At 42.7% G+C, this 27,096-nt stretch overlaps 1 protein-coding gene across 3 annotated transcripts in view; it reads left to right on the top strand.

Moving 5' to 3' along the window:
* Positions 1-3,414: 3,414 nt before the first annotated feature.
* LOC146425453 (creatine kinase S-type, mitochondrial) overlaps positions 3,415-27,096 on the top strand; it is a 40,755-nt gene continuing 17,073 nt past the window's right edge. For 2 of the 3 annotated variants that reach the window (XM_085041661.1, XM_085041658.1), the window contains exons 1-3: positions 3,416-3,496; positions 23,406-23,579; positions 26,198-26,396. In XM_085041661.1, coding sequence (XP_084897787.1) covers positions 23,428-23,579; positions 26,198-26,396 — 351 coding nt within the window. In that variant the 5' untranslated portion in view covers positions 3,416-3,496; positions 23,406-23,427. Of the gene's footprint in view, positions 3,497-23,388; positions 23,580-26,197; positions 26,397-27,096 lie in introns of all 3 variants that reach the window. The other variant, XM_085041660.1, reaches the window with a different exon arrangement.

Raw genomic sequence — 27,096 nt, 5'->3', positions numbered from 1 at the left:
GGCCAATCATTTACTGATGCAATCTCTTTCCCCTTTAGAGGTCTTTGAAAGATGATGTTGCTATTACCCAACTGTATCAAAACTTGAGGAAACAAGCACTAATGGGATACCTCAATCTGCTTCACAAGGTGTTGGCTACAATGAACCACACTTGAAATGTTTCTATACCAACAGATGCAGCATGAGAAACAAGCAAGAAGAGCTCAAGGCTTTGGCCCAGTCACAGAGATTTGACATCATTGGCATAAGTGAAACCTGGTAGGATGAGTCCTATGACTGGAGTGCCCCGTTGGATGGTTACAGGCTCTTTAGGAAGGATAGGCAGGGCAGAAGAGGCAGAGGGGTGGCACTGTAAGTAATAGAAGGGTTAGAATATATGGAGCTCACAGTTGGCAGTGGCGCAGTTGAGAGTGTCTGGATAAGAATCAAGGGGCAAAGAAATAATGCGGATGTTATTGTGGGAGTCTATAGACCTCCTAGCCAGGATGATGACGACGATGAATTATTCTTTAAACTAAGGGATGCTTCCAAGTCAACTGCCCTTGTCCTTATGGGGAACTTCAACTTGCCAGAAATTAACTGGGAGCATCACAAAGCTGGTACAACCTGGACCAAAAGATTCCTAAAAACCTGGCTGACAACTTTATGGAACAGGTCCTAAGGGAGCCAACTCAGAAAGATGCCCTCCTTGATCTACTGCTTGTCAACAGAGTGGATCTCATGAGCGAAGTGGAGATTGGTGGCCACCTTGGCCACAGCGACCATGAAGCAATTGAGTTTAAAATCTCTGTTTACGGGAGGAAAAGTGCCAGCAAAACCTCAACTCTGGACATGAGCAGAGCAGACTTTAGGCTACTCAAGGAACTAGTGAGTAAGGTCCCCATGGGAAATGTTTTTGTGGGTTATGGGGTCCATCAGTGCTGGTCACTTTTTAAACCTCACCTCCTAAGGGCACAGGAGCAGGCAATTCCCATATGTCAGAAGTCAAGCAGGCAAGGCAGAAGGCCAGCTTGGCTGAACAGGAATCTTCTCTTATAAATAAGGAAAAAAAAGGTGTGTGCCCAGTGGAAGCAAGGTCAGGTGACATGAGAAGAATAGAGATATTGCTTGCCACTGTGGGGAGAAAATCCATGTGGCCAAGGCTCAACTGGAGTTGAAGCTGGTCAGAAATGGGGGGGGACAATAAAAAGTTTTTTCAAATATATTAATGGCAATACGCAGTGTAAAAATAACATTGGTCCATTACAGGATGAGGATGGTCACCTCACAAAAAATGACAGACAAGGCAGAGATGTTTAATGCATTCTTTGCCTTTGTCTTCAACATGGATGTCATACCAAGAGGGTCTCAGTGCCCTGAGCTGTAGGACCGTGACTGGAAGGATGATCAACTCCCAGTTGACCTGGAAATTGTGTGGGATCTGCTGCTCCAGCTGGATCCCTACAAATCTATGGGGCCTGGTGGGATTCATCCAAGAATCCTCAAAGAGCTGGCTGATGTCATCGCAAAACCTCTCTCAATGATTTTTGAGCAGTCTTGGGAATCCGGAGAGGTCCCAGCTGACTGGAAGTTGGTGAACATTGTCCCGATTTTCAAGAAGGGCAAGATGGAGGACCCTAGAAACTACAGGCCTGTCAATCTCACTTCAGTGCCTGTTTAGGTTATGGAGAAGATTATTCTGGGAGGTATTGCAAAACACCTGAAAGACAATGCAGTAATTCATCACAGCCAGCATGGCTTCATGAGAGGAAAGTCCTGCTTATCAAACCTGATTTCTTTTTATGACAAGGTAACCCACCTAGTTGATCAAGAGAAGCCAGTTGATGTCATTGTTTTGGATTTCAGTAAAGCTTTTGATACTGTCTCTCAGAGGATCCTTCTGGACAAACTGACCAGCCCCCAGCTGGAAAAACACATCATGCAATGGGTGAGCAACTGGCTCACAGGTCAGGCACAAAGGGTTACAGTGAATGGGGTGACATCAGACTGGCAACCTGTCACTAGTGGGGTTCCGCAGGGCTCTATCCTTGGCCCTGTGCTGTTCAACATCTTCATTAACGACCTGGACACAGGACCAGAAGGGATACTAAGCAAGTTCACAGATGATACAAAACTGTGAGGAGCTGTTGACTCCCTCAAAGGCAGGGAGGCTCTGCAGAGAGGCCCTGCAGACAGGCCTCAACAATTTAGAGAGAAGGGCAATCACCAGCCATATGAAGTTCAACAAGGGAAAGTGCTGGACTCTGCACCTGGGACAGTGTCGTCGTTGAGCCGCTAGCAGAGAAAAAGACCCGGGTTCTCAGTGTGGCAAGAAAAGAGAGCTTTATTATTTTGATTCCAACTTATATAGACTTTTCAGAGGTCACCCAGATTGGTCAGTCAGAAACCTCCCCCTAGGCCCGATTGGCCAGGCCTGAACTGTCCAAATCTCGAGACACTGTTTCAATAACATCCAAACTTTATCTTTGTTTATAAAACACAGGAGAAAGTTCTCATGGGAAAGACCTGTGCTAGCCACAGGACAGGGCAACCCTGGATGTACATACAGACTGAGGAATGAGATGCTGGAAAGCAGTGCCGGGGAGAGGGACTTGGGAGGTCCTGGTCAATGGAAAGTTGAATATGAATCAGCAGTGTGCCCTGGAAGCCAGGAGGGCCAACTGTGTCCTGGGGTGCATCAGACACAGCATTGCCAGCCAGTCAAGGGAGGGGATTGTCCCGCTCTGCTCTGTGCTGGTGCGACCTCAGCTTGAATATTGTGTGCAGCTTTGGGCACCACAATATAAGAAAGACATTAAGCTATTAGAGAGCATCCAAAGGAGGGCAACAAAGATGGTGAAGGGCCTTGAGGAGAAGCCTTATGAGGAGCAGCTGAGGTCACTTGGTCTGTTCAGCCTGGAGAAGAGGAGACCTCATCGCACTCTACAACTTCCTTGTGAGGGGAAGGGGAGGGGCAGGCACTGATCTCTTCTCTGTGATGCTCAGTGGCAGGACCCAAGGGAATGGCCTGAAATTGTGTCAGGGGAGGTTTAGGTTGGATATTAGAAAAAGGTTCTTCCCCCAGAGGGTGGTTGGGCACTGGAACAGGTGCCCCAGGGCAGTGGTCACAGCACCAAACCTGATAGAGTTCAAGAAGCATTTGGATAATACTCTCAGTCACATGGTGTGTGACTCTTGGGGATCATCCTATGCATGGCCAGGATTTGGACTCGATGATCCTTGTGGGTCTCTTCTAACTCAGCATATTCTGTGATTCTGTTAAATGTCCCCCTTTTGCCACATGCTGTTAATGTCCTCAAGGGCACCCTTGTGTGAGCAAATGCCATTGACATAACTGAGTGAAATAGGATTGGCCACTGCAGCAATTATTTTCCCTTCTGTCACCTCCTTTCCCATTCTCATATTACCTGGAATCCCATGAGCACACCAACTTGTTATTCCCTTTACACTCCAGGCTCACTGCATGTAGCAGGACGTGTCTACCTTCAACTTCAAGGTCAGTTTAATTAACTCCATTGCTTATATTACTTGAGGTAACTCAAATGGTGGCATTTCAAATACAAGGCTTAGTAAAAATTAATTGAAAGCACCACAGGATGTGATGTTTGTTATAATTTATTGATTTGCAAACTACTTAGTGCAGAAAAACGTGTCAGCCCACTGTGAAGCTGCTTCAAATGTCAACCCTTAAATAACAATTTAAGTAAGGGGAAACATAATTTCCTTTTCAGAGATTCAGAGAAACCATCTTTATTTTGGGAAGTTATTGGAGAGTTTGTAACTGTCTGCACTGTGGGGATTAGGTTTTCATGTTGTAAAATAGTGGTTGACTGATTCAAAAAGGCAAGCACTCCCAACACCTTTGACTGGTTTCAGCAAGAGAACTATGGGTTCTAAATCTCACCAGGTCAAATTTAATGGACTAGATATTTATCTGATAGAAATCAAAAAGAGTGGTGTGACTGAAGAGTAGTTGTGTGACATATTAAGAGTCACAGTCTTTTCCTTATCTCCTCCTTTCATAGTAAGGAATTTTTAATTTTTTGGTTTATTTTTTTTTTAAAAGGCTTTGATTTTTATACCGGTTCATTTACCTCTGGAATTACAAGGAGAAAAGAAAACTGAATTTTAGTTTATTTTTCCTAGAGACATTCCATGCTATGATTAAGACATAATTAGCAAATTAGCATGATGTCTGCACTAACATTATTTATGTGCTCTGGAGATTTTTATATTAAACAGTCAGAAAAGATCACCTCTTGCTCAGGCTGAGCTATGAGAAACTGAAAAAATCCCCCCCACCAATATTGTTTTATGAGATTCAATGTTTTAATTTAGATCTTATCCTCTGACCTTGTAGAGTGATATAGCAGACCAAGAGCAATGTAAATTGTCTTTTAGGCATCTAAAAATTATATAACAGGCATTTAGTCACTTATGACATTTTTTGCAGATGTTTCTAAGGTGCCCACAACTGCTGTAGAAGGGCAGAGAAAATTTTGCACTGGGTTCTGTGGATTCTAGATCAAGCTAAGGATGACTCAAAGGAATTATTTCTCAGATATAAAAGAGCAGTATCTTTTTTAACCCATTTCTCCACCACATGGAAAGTTCTGCTCAGCATAGTATCACCATTAGACAGCTAAATAGTTTAAAATTTGCATATATGTTATGTGTCTGTGTGAACTTTAGCTATGACTGTACTATTCCTCTAAAATGTCACTCAGGATCACATGGTGTGGTACTTAATATACCCATGACATGATTCAAATATTTAAACTAGTTCTATTTCTAGAAATGTCACCAGTCAGTCTGTAACCCTCAGACCTTCTTTCCATCCTTGGCTAAAAGAACACATGCAGTCTAGTATAAAATTAAGAATAATCAACATTTATGTTCAACTACATTAATATCCACCTAAGAAAACAGAGCTGACAACTTTATCTTTAAAATAAGTTCAAGAAAGTAAATGGTTAATTGCAAAAAAATTTGTTTATATTAAAAGTGGTAGTTCTGCAAGTTCCTTAAAGGGTAAAGTAGTTGTTTGTGCATTTATGATGATTCAGTCTGAAATGGATAGAATGGTTTCACCTCTGTGCAGATCACAGGATCACTGTGTGCAATATGACACTGCTGAAATAGTTTGAATAAGTTTGTAGACATGAATCAAATGTCCTGAAGCTCAGTTGGTTAGAGCATGGTGCTAATAACATCAAGGTCATGGGTTTGATCCCTATATGGGCTATTCACTTAAGAGTTGGACTCAATGATCCTTGTGGGTCCCTTCCAACTCAGAATATTCTGTGATTCTGTGAATAGCAAGGGGAGTTTTGGTTCAATAGAATTTTCCTAAGTTATTAATTTTAAAAAGGTATCTTTTTAGTGTTGGTAAGGGACCTAATCTATAAAAAATATATTTCTTTTGAAGCCTATATTGGCCTTTAACAAAGTCTATAATCTAGATGTATTGTGAAGAAGGAAAACTGGTTTAATGCCCTAAAAGAGGCATTATATATATATAATTTTTTTGTTTTGTTTTTTTTTGGTCCTGTGATTCAGCAGCTCCACCTTAAATGATATTTGGAATCATGTGGGCCATTTATCAGCTAGTCCCACAATTTCTGCAGTGACATTTACTCAGTCTTGGGGCTGGCTTTTGTCTCTGCATTCTATGTATTGTAGGTTTTATGTATATAAATAAAATTTTAAAATGTAATACACTCCTGACAGAACACTAATGTTCTAAAGTCTGGTTACAGGTAGCTGAGCAAATCCTGGGGAGAGAAGAAAGGCTATGACCTCCAAGATCATGACCTTTCAGATTGCTTATGCTAATTCACTGGAAGCCATAGATTACTGAATATTGCTCTAGGAAAGGCAATTCCAATTTGTCTCTGAATTTGCTTACCCTTTATAGTGCTGATGTGGTAGGAGATCAGTAATAATTGTGTTCAGCTATGAGGAAAACCTTTTTTTGCAGACACTTAATGCTATATGTTGTATGACTTAGTGACTTTAAGTCAACAAAGCATTTAAACCCCTCATAACTAATCACACATGAAGTGACCACTCCCTATTAACTTGATCCACAAGATGGCTTGTAAGGAATTAATCAAAATTGTTCACTATAGGAGTAAACCTGTTGCATGGAAAATACATAGCAGCTGTTACTGAGCCAACTGTTCTGTATTTCTTCACTCATGTAGAATAATATTTCTGCTTTCTTCAAGTTATAGTACAAGTACAAATGCCCTTTGAAATAAAACTTTAAAGGACTTATTGCCAGTGACAAATTCCACTCTCAGAACTATTGAGCTGTACTTGCACCAAAGGAATGCATAGTCCTGGAGGGATACAAAAGATATATTAACTAGTTATCATGAGTCAAATCCAGCAGCAGCAGCCAAAGTGTGAGCAGAATAACATAATAAAGGCAAAATGTATAAGGCTAGTTGTCCAAGCATTTTGTAAAACTGTATGTTAGATTCAAATCCCAGGAGTCATCAAAATATCTGGCATCACACTTGGCTAAGGAGAGAAAAATCCCTCCATCTGACCCACAGGAAAACCACCTGATGCTGGATACCAGATGATATGTATATATCTTACCCTCCACATTCAGCAATTAGGGGATACACAATTGTGGGTACTACTGAAGCTTGTATCTGCCATCTGCAATGGAAAGAAAAACAGAAATATTATAGGCTCTGGGTGACAACAGAGCACAACTGTGTGGGGTATGGGACAATCACCCCTGGCAGTGGTAAGGAAAAGCAGATTTAATGACTTGAGACCATCACATTATGACCAGTAACTGTTGCAAGCCACTTACATAGTATAGTTGGAGAGCCAAACCCAGCAGTGATGCCATGTGCAGTAAACACAGGTGTACCCTCCCAGTTGCAGCATAGACTGGTATAGTAGTACACGAGGTACGGTTTTTGTATCTCTGTGACCTGCTATGGTATTTGAGAAGCTCCTGCTTTTTTTCTAGCCGGCATTCTCTTTCTGCTATTCTTTTCATCAGCCCACAATAACATCAATGCTGCCGTAATCTTTGGATCTGAGTTAGCATTCTAATTTATATTTCTACACTGTGAAATACCAGTTCTCATTTATTTACTCAGGACTTTTATGTTTCCTGATGTGCTAACTTTTGCTTATCTGCATATAGAATATATACTGTGCTCTAGATTCAACAGTCTTATACTGAAACAGTTCATTTTAGACCACTTCCCTGAATATTTCTAATACAGCGTGCAAAATAGGTTTGGCGCTGAAATCCCTGACATAATCCAATTAATAAAGAAAGAAGCTGTGTGCAATGCTTTGGGAAAACACTCTTATTACTATGGGAGCATCATCTGAGTGACATATGGTTGGGTTATGGTCTCTTGCTACAAATCCTAAAATTATTCCTTCAGATATATAAAATAAAATTACTAATCTTTATACTTAGTTAAGATGCAGTTCAGTCCTATATGTTTCCAAAATAAAGGTCAATACATGTATTTAGCTTGTGGTGCATTGAAAGAACTAATTTATATAAATATTGATGCAGTTATAAACCAATTAGCAGTGGTGGATTGACCTTGGCCAGCAGCTAAGCATCACACAGCTGCTCATTCACTCTCCCAGCCCACTGAGACAGGGGAAGAAATAGGAAGAGGAAAATGAGAAAACCCATGGGTTGAAATAAAGATAGTTTAATAAGCAAAGGAAAGAGGAAGTAAACAAAATGAGTGATGCAAAGGCAATCACTCACCACCTTCCACAAGTAGACTGATGCCCAGCTAGTCTCCAAGCAATGGCTACCTTCCAAATCCCTCCTCCCTTCAGTTTTTATTGTTGAACATGATGTTGTATGGCATGGAATATCCCTTTGGAGTTTCTGAGTCAGCTGTCCAGGTTGTGTCCTTTCCCACTCCCAGCCTACTCACTGCAGGGAGCAGAGTTGGAAAAAGGAGAAAGCCCTGATACTATGCAAGCACTGCTCAGCAATAGGTAAAACACTAGTGAGTTATCAACACTGTTTTAGCTACACATCTAAGTTACAGCACCATACCAGCTGCTAAGAAAAAAGTTAACTCTACTCCAGCCAAATCCAGTACAACCTCTATACATTATTCCATACCATTCATGTCATGCTTGGCATACTTGGGTCCCACACTATCCAATACATCCTCATTAATCACCACACCCCCTTCCTGTCTCTTGCTATATACACAAATATCATTCCCTTAGTCTATGGGCCTTCCCTGTAAAATGTCCATTGAGTTCACTTAGTCTGTGATTCAAGCTCCATTCATTATGCTGGTCACTCAGGACAAGAGAGATTGCATATTGTGTTGAGTTATTGGATGCTAAACCCAGCTCAGATTGGGTCACTGCAGTACTTGCTTGGTTTCTTGCGAGGCTCATTCACTGTTGGTTCAGGTGATTCCTGCTGTTGTATTTCCTATGATATATGACTCAAATAATGGGTTATTTTCTCCTAGGGTTAAATTTCCTTGAGGTGCACAACAGATTTCTCCACCATCCCGCATTCCCCACAAATTATATCTGGGTCCTTGACTGAAAGCAATCCTGTGAATGGATTTGCCCATGAGACCTTTCCCAGCCAGTTCCCTACATGTACTACAGGGACCTTATCTCCTTCTACAGCACACAGAAGTTCTGTTTGGGCAAGACCAGGCCAGTTATTTGATCCTCTGGTATTAACCAGCCAAGTGGCTTCTGATAAATTTGCATCCCAATGCTTCTATGTTCTAGCACTTATAGCTTTCAGTACAGTCTTTAACAGTCCATTGTATCCTTCAGTGTTTTCAGAAGCTGGTTCATGATAGGGAATGTACTACACACAATCCTGTTTGACAAAACACTGGAACAGGTTGCCCAGAGAGGTGGTAGATGCCCTATTGCTGGAAACATTCAAGCTCGGGTCAGACAGGGCTCTGAGCAACCTGATCTAGTTGAAGATGTCCCTGCCCATTGCAGGGGGGTTGGACTAGATGACCTTTCAAGGTCCCTTCCAACCCAAACTATTCTATGAAACTATGATCAATGCCATGTTCCTTAGCCCAGGTGCTCATGAAGTTGCTTTGGAGATTAGTCCTGTTGTCTGACTCAATTCTTTCTGGGATGCTGTGCTATCACAGAACTTGATTTACAAGGATCAGGATGGCATTCCAAGTGGTGATATTAGTTACAGGGTGTTTTGAACCCTCTGCCGATCACCTCCACCATGGTAATCATGCAGTGCTTGCCTTGGTGCATTCATGGCAGTGTGATATAATTGATCTTCCAGGCCTCTCCATATTGATATTGTAGCCATTGTTCCCTATACCAGAAAGGCTTTACTTGGCTTGCTTGATTATGGTGTATGTTTTGCTTTCATGGAAAACCTGTGTGATGGCTTCAGTGTTCAGGCTCATCCCTGAATGTGTACGTTGCATTTCTTCCTAGATGTGTAGATGTTGCATGGACCCACTGAGCTACAAATACCTCATCCTTATGCTCCCAATCCAGGTCCATCTGAGCGACTTCAATTTTACAGCCTTGTCTACCTGTTGGTTGTTTCAATGTTCTTCAGTAGCCCAATTCTTAGGCACATGAGCATCTACATGATGTACCTTTACAGCAAGGTTCTCTACCTGGGCAGCGATGTCCTGTCACAATGTATCAGCCCAGATGGGTTTACCTCTGTGCTGCCAATTCATTGTCTTCTACTGCTGTAGCAACCCTCGTAGTACATTTCCCACCATCCATGACTCAGTAGAGAGATAGAATACTGCCCACTATTCTTGTTCAATAATCTCTAGGGCCAGTTGAATGGCTTTCACTTCTGCCAACTGATTCAACACACTTTCTCCTTTGATGGCCATTACTGAAACTTGGTGGGATGGATACCATGACTGGTGTGCTATCACCAACTACCCATGGCAACAGGCTTTCCAGAAGGGACAGGTGAGGAAGGAGGGGTGGTCCTCTATGTCAAGAAATTGATAGACGGTGAAAAGCTGTCTTTGAAAAATAACCATGGGCAAGTTGAAAGCTTACAGGTAAGAATTAGAGACCAAAGCAACAAAGGGAACCCTATGGATGGTGTTTATTACAGGCCACCCCATCAAGGGGAGCCTATTAATGAAGCCTTCTTGCTCCAGCTACAGGAGGCATTGTGCTCACAGGCTTTTGTCCTGCTGGGGGATTTCAACCACCCTAACATCTGCCAGATAAGTATCACAGTGAGCTGAAAGCAATCCAGGAGACTCCTGGAGTACATCAAGGATACTCCATAAGCCAGGAAATAGACAGCCCCACCAGAGGGGATGCAATATTGGGCCTGATGGTCACCAACACAAGTGAGCTAATTGGTGACATCAGGATTGGAAGCAGCCTGGGCTACAGTGATCATGTGCTGGTGGAATTCACAGTCCTGAGGGATACAGGTCAGGCAAAGAGTAGTCAAGACCCAGAACTTTAGGAAAGCAAACTTCCAGCTGTTCAAAGAGTTAGTCAATAGGACCTGTTGTGAAACTGCCCTCTGGGACAAGGGAGCAGAAGAAAGCTGGTAGATATTTAAGGATGCTTTCCATGGAACACAAGAGCGCTTGATCCCCATGTGTAAGTGTCAGGGTTTGACCCTGACAAAATGAGCACTTCTGCTCTCTCCTGCTGCAGACATGCAGGAGAGGGGAAGGAAAAAACTGTTAAAACACACACCAATCTCATGAGTTAAGTGAGATAGGACACTGATGGCAGGACACACAGAACAGAAAAAGGGCAGACAGGCTCCAAAACTTAAAGTTGCAAAGTGATTTAATTACCTAACAGAGTGGGAGGATAAATAAGCAGTAAAAATAAGCTTTTCATACACTATTTTGTCCACTCACCCCCCTCCCTCTTAATACAGCATTTTCTACTCACCCCCCTCCCTTCTTTTAACTAACAACTAAGGTAGGGGAGCAGGGTGTGGGGTATTTTCTCAGTCCACAGAGCAGGTCCATAAATCTATTCATCATCATAGTTCTACTACAAATACTCTTTATCTCTACTTATTTCTTTCTCTCTAGGCAGTTTTCTCTGCTCTCAACCCCTCCCTCTTAAGAAGCTGTTCTCTGCTCACCCCCCCCTCCCTCTTTCTAAGCCATCAACACGGGCAGGGGGCAGGGTAAGGAGTCTATTCTCTGGTCAGTCCATCAGGGAGAGGGGCCTTCTACTTAGCCAGGGGGTCCCTCCCACGAGAGACAGTCTTCTGGGAACTTTTTTGACATGGGTACAATCTCACGAGCGACATCCCACCCGAATTCTGCTGCAACATGAGTCTTCTCATCCACAAGGTGCAGACTGTCCTGAGCCGAGGCCAGGCTGCTTCCATCCCAGGAGTGAGGCCTTTCTCTCTTTTGCAAGACCTTTGCAACTTTAACTCTTTAGATGAGACTCCAACTGGTTCACAGCTTCTTCCAGGCATCCACCTGCTCCTCTGGCATGGGCTGGGGGTGGATTTCTGCATCCTTGTGGACTCCATGGGCTGCAGGGGGACCTCCTGCTTCCCCCATGGTCTTCACCGCAGCTAGCAGAGAGCTTTCAGCTTCGGCCCCTGGAGCACCTCCTCTCCTACCTTCTCCACTGACCTTGGTGTCTCCATGTTGTTTTCCCTTCACATATTTTTACCTCTACCTCCTCCTCTAACTACAAAGAAGTGCATGCCTGCCTTGTTTTGATTTTTTCTTAAATATGTTTTCACAGAGGCATAACTAGCACCTCTATTTGGCCCACACTTGGCCGGCAGCATGTCCATCACTCTCAGAGCCATCAGAGATTGGCTCTGCTGGGCTTGATGAAAAAACTTCCAGAACTTTCACTTAGGACACACAGGAGCTATCTTTGTGCCACTCCCCACCCCTCAGACACTTCCTCAGGCCTACTACAACAGCTTCTGAGGGGTTTAAATTTCTCTTAGATGTTAAAGATACTTTACTGATGTTTTGGGCCAATCAAAACCACCACATAGGAAATCAGGAAAGTAAAGCAGGAGACCAACATGGCTGAGTAGAGACACACCAGTGTAACACCCCAGAGCATTTAAATATAAGGGAGTAAACTGAGGTTCCTTTACTCTGGGTCAGCACACAGGAGAAATATCAACCAGACATTTTCAAGAGGTCAAAATTACACAAAAGCTTAGTGGCAAAATATAGAAAATCAAGGAACTTTGGCAAATGATTTAATACAAAATCCAATTCAACATAAAACATTTATCATAGCATTAACCCGGCCCATTAAACCTAGCAACCTTTAAACCCTTTCATTTTTATGTTACCCAAAATGTTACATGAAAAGAGGATTAGAAGAAAAAAGTGAGAAAGACAGAAAATATATTAAAAAACATACATATAGCTACCAACTCCTGGGTTCCAGCAACAATGAGATAGAAACTCCAGGAAGCTGATAGAACCAAGACAACATGCTTCCCTCATGGTCACCTTTTAAGCCCCAGGGCCTCTGTGGCCCCTCCTCCCCAGGTGGGACTTCCTGTCACTCGGCCACTCAGGGGCTGAGTTAGCACTGCCTCCGGTGTGTGATTGATTGACAGCTCTGCCAGGCTAGGATACAGGCTCTGGGTTGAGGGGTGGGGCATTTCATTGCTTCACATTGGCAAGGTCTGATCTGCCCTCCCACCACACACACAGAGGCATTCCAAGCATCCCAAAATGTCTTGAGACATCAATCTTTTCCAGTCTCTGACAGCTGGTAAAACTAAAGGGCAAGAAGGAAATGCACAGGCAGTGGAAGTAGGGACAGGTATCCTCGGAAGAGTACAGGGATGTGTCCCAGTTGTGTAGGGATGGGGTCAGTACAGTCAGCTGAAGTTGTCAAGGGACACAAAGAATAATAAGGGCTTCCACAGGTACATCAGCCAGAAAAGAAAGGCCAAAGGAAGTGTACGCCCTCTGATGAACATGACTTGCAAACTGGTAACAATGGACAAAGAAAAGGCTGAGGTACTCAATAAATTTTTGCCTTAGCATTCAATAGTAATCTCTCTTCCCATACCTCTCAAGTAGATGCATCTCAAGGCAGAGACTGAGGAAATTAAGTCCCTCCAACTGTAAGAGAAGATCAAGTTTGAGACCACCTGAGGAGCTTGAACACACATAAGTCCATGGCCCCCAACAAGATGTTTCCCAGAGTTCTGAGGGAACTGTAAGATGTAGTTGCAAAGACACTCTCCATGATATTTGAAAAGTCCTGGCTGTCAGGTGAAGTCCCAGGTGTCTGGAAAAGGGGAAACATTTCACCCATTTTCAAAAAGGTTAAAAAAGAGGACCCTGGGAACTACAGACCTGTCAGCCTCACCTCTGTGCCTGGGAAGATAATGAAGCAGATCTTCCTGGAAGTTAGGCTGAAGCCATATGGAAGTCAGGGAAGTGATTAGAGACAGCCAAAATAGCTTCACCAAGGGCAAATCGTGCCTGACTAATCTAGTGCCCTTATGTGATGGAGTGACTGCATCAATGGACAAGGGAAGAATGACAGATATCAAATATCTGGACATCTGTAAGGCCTTTGACACAGTCTCCTATCACATTCTTGCCTCTGAATTGGAGAGAAATTAATTTGGGGGATATAGAGATGGATTGGGGTTTAACCCCAGTAGGTAGCTAAGCTTCCCAGTGTACCTCCTCAAGTTATCTCTCCGAGGAGAAAAGGGTAAAGGCGCAATTGCTGACTGTCTTCATGAGATGGTGCTTGGAGTACTGAGACAACAGTAATGTAGGGCCCAAATATCAGATGAACATAATGTCCTAGGTAACCCAAAATATTATTTTATTCCATATCTATCTGTGCCCAAAAATTGTTACTGTTTAAGGCCTGGTGGCATGGCCAGAACCAGAATTGTGGGGCAATTGGGAGGTGCCAGTCCCTTTAAAAGTTCAGGGCACCAAAGCCAACTTCCTCTTTTGCCTGGTGGCTTTTGCTGAAGGCAGAGGCTCCGCTTCGGAGAGGGTTGTTTTGGGCAGGTTTCTGGGCTTGCAAGAGTAGCAACTCAGAAAAACTGCATTTTGCAATTAGAAACTGTTTCAGAGTGAACTTTACAAACCCTATCAGCAGTGCGAAGCTTGAGCCAGTCCCTGGGGCCAGGCCACCCTGTGTCGATGCCGACAAACCAGTTCTTCCCCCCCCCCAACACCCCCGCAGCATGTATGACAGCAGCACCAACACCGGCAGAGTCCAGCAAGTGGCAGGAGGAAGCAGCGAGCAGCGGAGCTGACTGCACACACACCAGCAATTCATCTGCCACTAGAACTGCTCTGTAAGGTCCTACCTTCCCAGAAGGGCTTTTTTTTTGTTCATCTTTTTCCCATTGTCTCCTGGACTGCGCGGTTGACTGGAGTGCACCATCTTGGGGGAGAAAGCTGATGCCATTTTCCCTTTGCTGTTTTGCTTGTTGGTAAACTGTTATATTTTCACTCATATTTTGGTTTTCCTTATTGGTGGAAAGGGATTGGTTGAAACTAAGGGGAGGTTACTCATTTTAGAGTGTCCAACTTTTTAAGTTGTCTTAAACCAAGACACATAGCTAACACTATAGCTTAACACTGCAAGCCGGAACCTGGGCAGAATGGGAGAAGACTACAGAGCCCTGGGGGTGCAAGCAAAAAGTATTGGGGCCCAAGTTATCTTTTCCTCCATTTTACGATTACAGCCAGAAATAGATGTATAATTCAAACCAACTTCTAGCTTTGTGGCTGGTGCCGTTGTGAGGATTTTTACTTTTATGATGGTGATGCCTTATATGCTGGTAAAAAAATTTGAGACGCAGACACGCAGTATAGGAAAAGGGTATTACTTTGGTTTAATAGGATTCCAGGTGCACCATCACGAAAAAGAGCCCCCGGGTACAAGAAGTGTATCATTTTTTGGACTTCACCAATTAGCATACCTATTTAAAATTTCCCAATAAAAAACCTAACAAATGAAGTAATTGCCCCCTTATTCAAATTACCTCCCCCCAAAAAGGTTACAACTTAGTTTACAAAAACATGTCCCAGGGATGGGGCTCTTCCAAGGTTGGTGCCTCATGTTCTTGAGATTGTGGAGATTGTTTCGTCTTCTCCAAAGAATTCTGAACAAGGCTAGAGTACAAGAGTTATAAACATGTTGGGCTAAGATACAGGGAGTGAAAAGTACAGGAATGGGAAAGGGTAAAGAGTATATATAAAAGGGTATAAAAGTATAATGAAAAAAACCAAAAAACCCATCAGGCATCATCAAATAGATGTATAATTCAAACCAACTTCTAGCTTTGTGGCTGGTGCGGTTATGAGGATTTTTACTTTTATGATGGGACATTCTTCAATGACTATAGCCTATTAGGGAGGAATGGGATCCACCTTTCTAGCTGCCTCCCAAGACGAGAACCGGAAGACCAACCACCTCAAGTGTATGTATACCAATGTACACAGCCTGGGGAACAAACAGGATGAACTTGAGCTCTGCATCCAGTTAGAAAGTTATGATACCATAGGAATAAGTGAAACATGGTGGGACAACTCACATGATTGGATGTGGCTAGCACAGGCTTTTCCCATGAGAATTCTTTTTGTGTTTTATAAATAAAGTTTGGATGTTATTGGAACAGTGTCCCAAGACTTGGACGGTGCAGGCCTGGCCAATCAGGCCTAGGGGGAGGCTTCTGATCGACCAATCTGGGCGACCTTTGAAAACTCTATATATATAATGAAATCAAAACAATAAAGGTTTTTTCCTTCTTGCCACTGAGAACTGATCTCTTTACTCTGCTAGCTGCTCAACAGCGACAATTGGAGGTTCACAATGGATGGCTATAGGCTGTTTTGTAAAGACAGGTGGGGAGGAAGAGGAGTCGTGCTCTATATTAAGGAGAACCTTGAATGTGTAGAGGTCAACTTCAGCGACTGTGGAAGCCTTATTGAAAGCCTCTGAGTCAAGAACAGAGGATTTGTCTCCAAGGGAAAATCTTACAGTAGACATCTACTACTGTGGTGGTTTTGATTGGCCCAAAACATCAGTAAAGTATCTTTAACATCTAAGAGAAATTTAAACCCCTCAGAAGCTGTTGTAGTAGGCCTGAGGAAGTGTCTGGGGGGTGGGGAGTGGCACAAAGATGGCTCCTGTGTGTCCTGAGTGAAAGTTCTGGAAGTTTTTTCATCAAGCCCAGCAGAGCCAATCTCTGATGGCTCGGAAAGTGATGGACATGCTGCCGGCCAAGTGTGGGCCAAATAGAGGTGCTAGTTATGCCTCTGTGAAAACATATTTAAGAAAAAATCAAAACAAGGCAGGCATGCACTTCTTTGTAGTTAGAGGAGGAGGAGGAGGTAGAGGTAAAAATATGTGAAGGGAAAACAACATGGAGACACCAAGGTCAGTGAAGAAGGTGGGGGTTGAGGTGCTCCAGGCGCTGAAGCTGAAAACCCTCTACTAGCTGCGGTGAAGACCATGGGGGAAGCAGGAGGTCCCCCTGCAGCCCATGGAGTCCACAAGGATGCAGAAATCCACCCCCAGCCCATGCCAGAGGAGCAGGTGGATGCCTGGAGGAAGGTGTGAACCAGTTGGAGTCTCATCTAAAGAGTTAAAGTTGCAAAGGCCTTGCAAGGGAAAGGCCTTGCAAGGGAAAGGCCTTGCTCCTGGGATAGAAGCAGCCTGGCCTCGGCTCAGGACAGTCTGCACCTTGTGGATGAGAAGACTCATGTTGCAGGAGAATTCGGGTGGGATGTTGCTAATGAGATTGAACCCACGCCAAAGAAGTTCCCAAAGGACTGTCTCTCGTGGGAGGGACCTCGTGGCTAAGTAGAGAACCCCTCTCCCTGATGGACTGACCAAAGGAAAAACCCCTCACCCTGCCCCCTGCCCGTGTTGTTAGTTTAGAAAGAGGGAAGGGGGAGTGAGCGGAGAAACTGCTTCTTAAGAGGGAGGGGGTGAGAGCAGAGAAACTGTCTAGAGAGAGAAAGAGATAAATAAGTAGAGATAAAGAGTATTTGTAGTAGAAGAATTGTGATGATGAATAGATTTATGGACCTGCTCTATGGACTGAGAAAATACCCCACACCCTGCCCCCCTACCCGAGCTGTTGGTTGGAAGGAGGAAAGCGGGTGAATAAAAAATGGGTTCGTAAGAGGGAGGGGGGTGAGTGAACATGGTGTCTGAACAGCTTATTTTTACCTCTCATTTATCCTCCAGCTCTGTTAGGTAATTAAATCACTTTGCAACTTTAAGTTTGGAGCCTGTCTGCCCTTTCTTCCGTGCGTCCTCCTACCAGTGTCCTATCTCACTTAACTCATGAAATTGGTGTGTGTTTAACAGTTTTTTTCTTTCCCCTCTCCTGCACATCTGCAGCAGGAGAGAGCTGGGGTGCCTGGTGTTTAGTCAAGGTCAAAACTCGACAACTACTGACCTCCAAACCAAGATGCTAAGACCAACAAAGCAACATTTGGGTCACTTAAGCAAGCTTTGGCCCAACAGAATCTGGTTTTTATGGATGACTTCAACTATCCTGATATTTGTTGAAAGACCAGTACAGCAGCTCACATGCTATCCATCAAATTCCTGGAATGCATAGAGAACTGCTTCCTCATACAAATGTCGGATGTGCCAACCAGGAATGAGGTGATAGCTTTGGCTGCAGTGATCACAATATTATGGAGTTTGGGATCCAGCTGAGCATGCTGAAGGTTAGTAATAAGACAAAGGTTTTAGATTTTAGAAGATCACCTTCCTCAGAGCTCATTTGAGAGGAATTCTGTGGCAAGTTTTCATTGAGGATAAAGGAGCCAGTGAGTGCTCAGTTTTTCTGGAACGCTCTCCTGGAAGTACAAAAACAGTTCATCCCCTTTAAAAGTAAGGGAAGTAGGCAGAGCAAGGGACTCTCTTGGCTTAACTGCAAGCTTCTGAGTCTGCTCAAAACCAAACGTGAATGATAACAGAGATGGAAAAGCAGGTGTATACATGTTGAGAATTACAAGAGCATTTCCAGGTTGAATAGAGATGCAGTTAGAATTGAAATCAGCCAGAGATGTCAAAAAACACAAGAAAGGGGTCTTCAAGTACATAACCAACAAACAGAAACAGATGGAAAATATTGGTCCACTGTTAAAGAGGAGATGTGAATTAGTCAACAACAATGCTGAAAAGGCAGAGGTTCTCAACACTTTCTTCATCTCTGTCTTTACCAGCATTGTGCAGCCCCAGGACGTGGGAACAAAAGTCCAGGCTGATGCAAACACAGACCCACTATCAGTGAAGGAAGAGTTGGTGTGTGAACTATTACAGGAGCTTGGCCCCTGCAAATTGATGGGCTCTGAAAATATCCACCTGAGGGAGTTAAAGATGTCTGATGTCATTGTGAGGCCACTTTTCATGATGTTTGAGAACTCATGGAGATCAGGATATGTGCCAGAAAACTGGAAGAAGGCTAATGTCACCCCCATCTACAAGAAGGGCTTAAAGGAGGATTCAGGAAATTATAGGCCCATCAGTCTTACTTCAGTCCCTGGGGAAGTTATGGAACGAATTCTCTTGGGGGCTATCAGAAGTCAGATGAAGCATGCGATTGGGAAAACCAGCATGGATTCACCAAGGGCAAATCATGTTTGACAAACCTGATCATCTTCTATGACAAAGTAACCTGCTCGGTTGATATGGGATGAGCAGTGGATGCTGTCTACCTGGATTTCTCCAAGGTTTTTGATACAGTTTCACACAGACTCTTCTTAGAGAAATTGATGCATTATGGTCTAGACAAGTTGCCTGTGTGGTGGGTGGGAAACTGGCTGACAGGTCACACCCAGAGGGTGGTGGTAAATAGTTCCTTTTCAAACAGGCAACCTGTCCCAAGTGGGGTCCCTCAGGAATCAATATTGGGCCCAATGCTGTTAAATATCTTCATAAGTGATCTGGATAATGATGGGATCAAGTGTTTGCCAATGATACCAAACTGAGTGGGGAAGTAGACACCTCATAAGGGAGAGCGACCCTGAAGGAAGACCTGGATAGGCTGAAAGAGTGGACTGACAAGAACCTTATGAAGTTCAACAAGGACAAGTGTAAGGTCTTGCACCTGGGAAAACATAATCTAGGAGTGCAGCACAGGCTGGGATCTACCCAGCTGGAGAGCAGCTCTGTGGGAAAGGACCTGGGGATCCTGGTGGACAAAAAGCTCAATATGAGTGAACAGTGTGCTGCTGTGGCAAAGAAAGCCAACAGAATTCTCGCTTGCATCAACCAGCAGAGATGATGAAGTCATTATCCCATTTTACTCAGTGTCATGCCGGGAATACTGTGTCCAGTTTTGGTCCCTGCTACACAAAAGATGTGGACAAGCCAGAGAGGGTCCACAAAAGGGAAGAGAAGGCTTAGGGGACACCATATCACCACGTCCCAGTATTTAAAGGGTGGCTACAAAGAAGATGGAGACTCTTTTTACAAGGAGTCACAAGTTAAAGACAAGGAGTAATGGATACAAGTTACTCCTGAAGAGATTCTGATTGGACACAAGAGGAAAATTTTTCACATTGAGAACAATCAGATATTGGTATAATCTCCCCAGGGAAGTGGTGGATTCCCCAACATTGGACACTTTTACAATTTGGCTGGACAGGGTACTGGGCCATCTTGTCTAGACCTTGCTTTTGCCAAGAAAGGTTGGACCAGAAGATCCTCAAGGTACCTAGTATTATAAAATTCTATGAAATCTGAAACACATCTCCCGTGTTTCTCATCTGAAATATCATGTGACTGAAGTACAAAGTAGATATTGCTTTGCAAGTCAAATTGTGAGGAAGAAAAAAATGCATTCTCTTTTGAGGAAGAAAAAATATGCTTTCTCTTCTTCAGTCTTTTATAGCATGGGCCATTTTCTCTGTTAGACTCCAAGATCTCCTGTACTCTAGACATAATCCCAAAACCATAGCTGCACTGTGAACATACTGCTGGGAATAATTAATAGAGCACACAAATTCCTGGCAAGTATCTTCCTGGATTATCTTCCCAGAGCAATGTTGCCCACAATGACTTTCTCTCTCTAAACAGCTATCTCTTTTCTTCCCTAGCTCACTGAAAACACATACTACAGGAATTCTATAGGAACATGTCATGAGGCAGGCTCTACACATTTTCATCTTTAAAAGAGCCTTCCCTTCACCACTGTATTCCTCAAACTAAGAACATCATTGAATTGCAGCAAGATCTCTAAATTTGAAATCCATTATGTTCATTCTTATTTTAAAGTTTTGTGCAGTTCATGTGGTATAAATGCAAAGGAGATTCTCTCTTTGTCTTAAAGAACGAAAGATCTCCATTTCTTGAGAGACAAACACGATCCTAGTTTGGTATCTCAAGACTGATTGTCATGTGAAAAGGGAGAGATTTCCTCAACCCTTAGTGTGGGGAGATTTACTCGACCCTTAATATTTAATTTGTCTGTCAATGCCCCAGGAAAGCCAAGACCCTTGTGCTAGACCAGTCTGTCAGCATCCCATTATGGGGACCCTTCACTGAGCAGTCCTGCTGGATTGGATGGCAGTTCAACTGACTTATTCAGGGAAATACTCCAACAGCATAAGGGAGACCCCTCAGCGGGTCTTCCCACATTATGACCCTTCAGTAGGTGTTCCACTGTATTCGAGTATGTTACCTGCTGCCAGCGACTGCCTCTGCCCGTGAAGGACTCACAGTAACAGTTCACAGAATAACACTCTTTATTAATATAAAATTGTGACAGGTTAAGGTTCGAGGATTGCCAGTGATAGTTTCTGACTGCAAAAACATATTCAAAGCAATACACAGACAAGCTCTAATCCCCAGTAAAAATATCCAGTGAGCATAAAGTATGGTTCTTATCTAACAGGCATCCCTATGGGAGAGAAGACAGGTTCAGCCCATTGACTGATCCCAGCAGTTACGATGGAGTCTTCCCTAACTTTTCCCCCCATTCTTGACTGACTTTTATACTATTTCTTTGTGTTTAGGTGGAGCTTGAGTGATTCTAGGCATGTATACCTTTGTTACTGAGTGGTGTAAAATTCTCTCGCTTCGCTTTTAAAGATACAGTCAAAAAATATAGAGCACATTCCCAGTGAGGGGTGGTCATACCTTGGAGGTGGGTACCTTTGTGATGGAGATGTGCTCTAACATTACAATTAGGCTATAATGAACAAGTTCATCTGAGGAGAACAATTTCACCACAATTGTTGGCTCAGCAGCAAGACATTTCCTTTCTCCCTTGGTTGACAGGTGCTATGCAGTTTATCAACTGCAAAGTACCATCGAGTTCCCCTTCCTGCAAGGATTTCAACAGAGCCTGGCTGCAGTGTTTCCACTCTGCTCTACCCTCTGTTCCACCCCCCTTAGCAGGTGCTATGGTTGCAGATTGCGGATGTGGGGAATTATTGTGGAATAAGTCTCGAGCATGCCAACCACATTCCATCCAGGGAGCAGCAACTGTATTTTACCCTATAATTTCTGTACCATTATAACTTCTCTTAGGATGTGAATATAACTTCTCAATTTCCTCTAATTTTACTCCCAGGCATCTTTCCACACTGATCCAGAAAATGCTACTTATAATGTGCCTCTGCTAAGTGACACCTTGTGGCTTGAAGAAGTCATCTTACTTTGCTTTCTTTAGTCATATTTGTTGTTCTGAAAGATGATTGCATACTTCCATAGTAATCTAAATGTCAAAAACAATAGTACTGATCCAGACATGGGGTCTTCATAACCTAGTAGTCTGTCCAACAATGGCCATAAGTTTATGCTCAGAGAAGAGAGCAGAACAAACATGATATTCTTTGACATTCTCATAGCGTTCAGATATTTTCAAATCAGGGAATTCTGTTAGCCTGTTTTCATGTGTCTGTTTAAAGCCCACAATGCATTTCTTCCATGTACTTGTTCAGTCTTCTGTTGAACCCATGTGAACGTCCTGCATATACATCATCCTTTGGGAAGGGAAGAGTGCCCAAAGGAGGGCAACAAAGATGGTGAAGGGCCTTGAGGAGAAGCCTTATGAGGAGCAGCTGAGGTCACTTGGTCTGTTCAGCCTGGAGAAGAGGAGACCTCATCGCACTCTACAACTTCCTTGTGAGGGGAAGGGGAGGGGCAGGCACTGATCTCTTCTCTGTGATGCTCAGTGGCAGGACCCAAGGGAATGGCCTGAAATTGTGTCAGGGGAGGTTTAGGTTGGATATTAGAAAAAGGTTCTTCCCCCAGAGGGTGGTTGGGCACTGGAACAGGTGCCCCAGGGCAGTGGTCACAGCACCAAACCTGATAGAGTTCAAGAAGCATTTGGATAATACTCTCAGTCACATGGTGTGTGACTCTTGGGGATCATCCTATGCATGGCCAGGATTTGGACTCGATGATCCTTGTGGGTCTCTTCTAACTCAGTATATTCTGTGATTCTGTGAGATTGCATAGAAATTCACCTACCTTTGTTTTGAATGTTGCTCCCACTAATTGCCTTTAATGGACTGTATTCTTATATTGGAAAAGGCAATGAAGAGTTGATCTCTATCCATGTTTCCCATGCCACTCAAGATTCGTAGGTCCTTACCATATTCCTCCTCCAAACTGTCTCTTTTTCAGGCTGATGAGTTCTGGCCTACTTCAACTTTGTTCATATGGGAAAAAAGCACAAAGTGTTTAACAGGTCAGGCTAGTGTGATAAGGCACATGAGTTTCTGTAGGTGAATACACTGAAACTTAACGCCTACCTAATGCCATATCCTGCCACATCTGACTTTTCTGACTGGACAGCCACTTACAGCAGAGTCACCTGGAAACATTTTCAATAAAAATATAGAACTCATACTTCTGACTTTGCAGGATGCCTTATCCCACTCCATGCCAGAAATCCATGCAATGTACAATCAGCATTATATAATTGATTATACCATGAAATATTCATAACCTCCATATGATTTCAACCTCCTTTCCTCTTACCTCTTTCACCAAAATCCTCCTTTCACTTTAAATACTTTTGTCTGCCATTTCTTACTCTAATATTGCATCTTTTTGGTCAGTGGAAAGACATCTCTGTGTAATGCATTTTTGCTATGAAGCAAGCCAAAGCATTCAATTATGGCCCTAAATCATTAAAACAATTAAAATATTCTGGGTGTTTGGTTTAGAATTGTGTGCTCAATATAGCACTAAAAATCAATTGATTTCCAAGTCTACCAGAGGTGTATATATATAGAAATACAGTAAATTCTAACCATTTTTCTTAATGCACTGTTCCAATGCAAACCAATAACAAAAATTAATTGCTTCATTTATTGGACTACAGTTAAAAATGAGGGTTTATTCTTCATTTGCATCGCATGAGGTCTTCTGTGTTGATTTCAGGTTGTCTTCTCTTTTAGAAATTGTATCCTTCCAAGACAAATGGCTAGCACATTCTGTCGTCTCCTGGCTGGCCGTGCAACTGCTGCATCCTTTGCAGCAGCAGGCATGGGGATCCTAACTGCTGGGTACCTCTTCAATAAGCAAAATGTTAAGGCTACTGTTCAAGAAAAACGAAAACTCTTCCCTCCAAGGTAAGCCCTTTGGGTTAAGTAGTCAGCTGAGCATAGGGCCCAGCTAACTGGGCTGGGCATAGCATTTAATTCTTTGGGGGAGGAAGATCTCCATCAAAGCTGCAGAGTACCCATTCCCTCACTCAAACACACCATCTATGTGTCCGTATATGGATTGTTAACTGTCAACCTAAAACCCAGCACCCTTTATTAATAACCCCAGTTTTAGATAGCACTGACAATAGCCTTCAAGGGCAGAAAATAGGGATGTTAGGTCATGTCAACATACTTACAAAATCATTGCCAAACAATTATAAGCCTGAAAAATGGTTCCATTTTTAGGCAAAGCACTAAATCAGACCTTATTTAATCTTGTCAGCTCTTGGATGCTTTCAGTGTCTATTGGACTGTCTGATTGCATAGGTTCTAATATTAGGAAGCACAAAAGTATTTTAATTATGCAAGTAGTAAAGAAATGTCTTATATAACTATTGTACTTGAAATATTCCTAATTCTGTTTAAAACCTAGTTGGTTGATAATTAAAAACTAACTATAAATATGTAAGTTGACTTTGCTTGCCATATTTGTGAAAAAAACAAAACATAACAAAACACCCCAAAAAAAAAAAAAAGACCAGGCTTTGACAGACTTTTTTTCCCCTGTGGCAAATAGTATCTTAATTCAAATAAACTCTTATAAAAGTAATGGGGTTGTACATAAAGCAAAGTGCTATCAAAACAAGGTAAATGGGATCTGACTCACAGAAATGCTTTCCTAAAGCATAATATCTTCATTTTCTCTGCTTTATTATACTGTACAGCTTTTGGTAAATAAAAACATTAAAACAATCCCAAATATTGTAAACTAGACTCCCAGCTGATATATGTCGCTGTTGAACCGCTAGCGGAGCGCAGGAACCAGGCCGATCAAATGTGGCAAAAATTCTGATTTTATTATTTAATTCTAAAACTTATATAGACTTTCAAAGATCGTCCAGATTGGGTCAACTCAAAACCTCCCCCTAAGCCGATTGGCCAGGCTTGAACTGCCTATCTTTCCAGAGACTGTTTCAATAACATCCAAACTTTATCTTTATAAAAAACACAGGAAGAAGAGAAAATTCCCATGGGAAAGAGTCTGTGCTTGCCACAGATATAGATCAGACAGTTACACTGATGTCCACAAAGCTGCAAGAATATCTCAGTTCAGAATGAGAGCTCTTATCCAGTTAAACTTAATTAATTTCCTACTTGAACAAAACAATGTTAGAGCACTTTTAATTCTTTATAAGTGCCTTAGCAGAGATTTAATAGGCTTTAATACATTTTCAAGGATTCATTTTTCTGGTTGCTCCAAGTAACAGAAAGCTGCTATTGTCTGTTAGTGGGGTTGCCCAGCAGTGCAGTGTGGAGTACTTTGTGTGACTTCAATATTTCTCCCTTCCTAAGTTCCAGTGCAATGTATTGTGACGGGTTATCCTTTTCTGGCTGCCATACGCCCATACAGCCACTCTCTTACTCCCCCTCACCAGCAAGACAGGGGGAGAAAATAAGATGAAAATCCTCATGGGTAGAGATAAGAACAAAGAGATTGCTCACCAATTACCATCATAGGCAAAACAGACTTGACTTGGGGAAGAATAATTTAACAAATTGCCAATCAATTATAACAGAGTAGGATATTGAGAAATAAAAACAAAACTAAAATCACCTGTCGCCCACATCCCACTTCTTCCTAGGCTCGACTTCACTCCTAACTCTTCTACCTCCTCCTCCCCAAGCAGCATAGATGGGAATGGGGAATGGGGGTTTTGATCAGCTCATAACACTTTGTCTCTGCCACTCCTTCCTCCTCACACTGTTCCCCTGATCCAGAATGGGTTTCCTCCCACAGGATACAGTCCTTCATGAAGTTCAATGTGAATCCTTCCCAAAAACAAACTGCAGTTCTTCAAGAACTGCTCCTGCATGGATCCTCCACAGACCACAGTTCCTGCCAGAAAACCTGCTCCTGCGTGGTCTAGTCTCCATGTGCCACAGTTCCTGCCAGGAACCTGCTCTATCATTGGCTCACCATGGGCTGCAGCTTCCTTCAGGGCACATCATTCTTCTCTGGCATAGGATCTTTCATGGGCTGCAGGGGTTCAGCCTGCCTCATCATGGTCTTCACCACGGGCTGCAGGGGAATCTCTGCTCTGGCACCTTTCCCTCCTTCTTCACTGACCTTGGTGTCTACAGGGTTGTTTTTCTCACATTTTTTCTTACTTCTCTCTCTCAACACCTGCTATGCAGTGTCTTTTACCCTTTCTTAAATATGTTATCATAGAAGCGCCACCAGCTTCACTGATTGGCACAGCCTTGGCCAGTGGTGGGGTCCATTTTGGAGTCCACTGAAACTCTCTCTGTTTGAACATGGAGGCAGCCCCTGATTTCTTCTCATAGAAGCCATTCCTGCAGCGCCTCCACTAGAAAAATCTTGTCACATAAACTGAATATATGTATAAACCAAGAACTAATTATATTTTTCAGCTATGCTGTGTATTCCATATTTCTTGGTTGCTTAAGTAGTTTCTTAAACTAGCAAGGATTACTATTTAAAAATATTGTATTAAGTGCTTATGATGTTTTTTTCTCTTCAGTGCAGACTATCCTGATCTCCGCAAACATAACAACTGCATGGCTGAATGCCTCACGCCAGCAATTTATGCCAGGCTACGGGACAAGATGACTCCCAATGGCTACACCCTAGACCAGTGTATCCAAACCGGGGTTGACAATCCTGGCCATCCTTTCATTAAAACTGTGGGCATGGTTGCAGGTGATGAAGAATCCTATGAGGTAAAGTATTTTTCACAATGCTATCATATTTTTTTCAGTTTGTATGGTATAGTTCATAAGAGCTCATTATATGAACACAGATTCTTAAGTAGAATATAGACTCCTAAGAAAAATTGTGTCCCAGAGAATATATATGGGGCAGATCATGTACATTTTCCCTACTCTTTATGAGGATTTGAATGCTATTCTACTTTAGGAAATGCAGTGAATACGAGGCATTGCTAAAGGAGCCCTCTCTACTGCAGTCAAAGTCAATAAAATATGGTTGCTTGGGAGCAATCTTCTATTTGCCTTCAATAGCTGCTCTCTTTCCTAATACTAAACATATTTTATGGAAAAACAACAAGAGAAATCAAAATAAAGGTAATATGGAAATTACACTGTAAAACAACTGAGGCAGAACTGAAAAGAAAATGGCTTCTGTGAAGTGCTGGGCATCTTTAAGCCATAACTGGTGGACCATGACAAAAGCCAAAGACAGTATTAGTATATAAAAAAGAAAAAAATCCTTATTTTTATTGACCTCTGTGGTCTGCTTCCTTCAGTCGACCATACAATAGTATATTATTACATAATCTCTTAAGAGTATCCCAAATGCTAGGCTGCTCAACATGGAAGAAGACATCTGGTATTCTGGGACTACCAGCTTCTGTGATTTGTTTTACTTATTTAGACATGGTGACTGCCTTGAAAAGCTCTG

Source organism: Lichenostomus cassidix, chromosome W, assembly GCF_008360975.1.
Source record: "Lichenostomus cassidix isolate B80296 chromosome W, HeHo_3.0, whole genome shotgun sequence".
Lineage (NCBI taxonomy): Eukaryota > Metazoa > Chordata > Aves > Passeriformes > Meliphagidae > Lichenostomus > Lichenostomus cassidix.
Note: the sequence above shows the minus strand (reverse complement) of the source record. Positions and strands in the feature narration are given on the sequence as shown.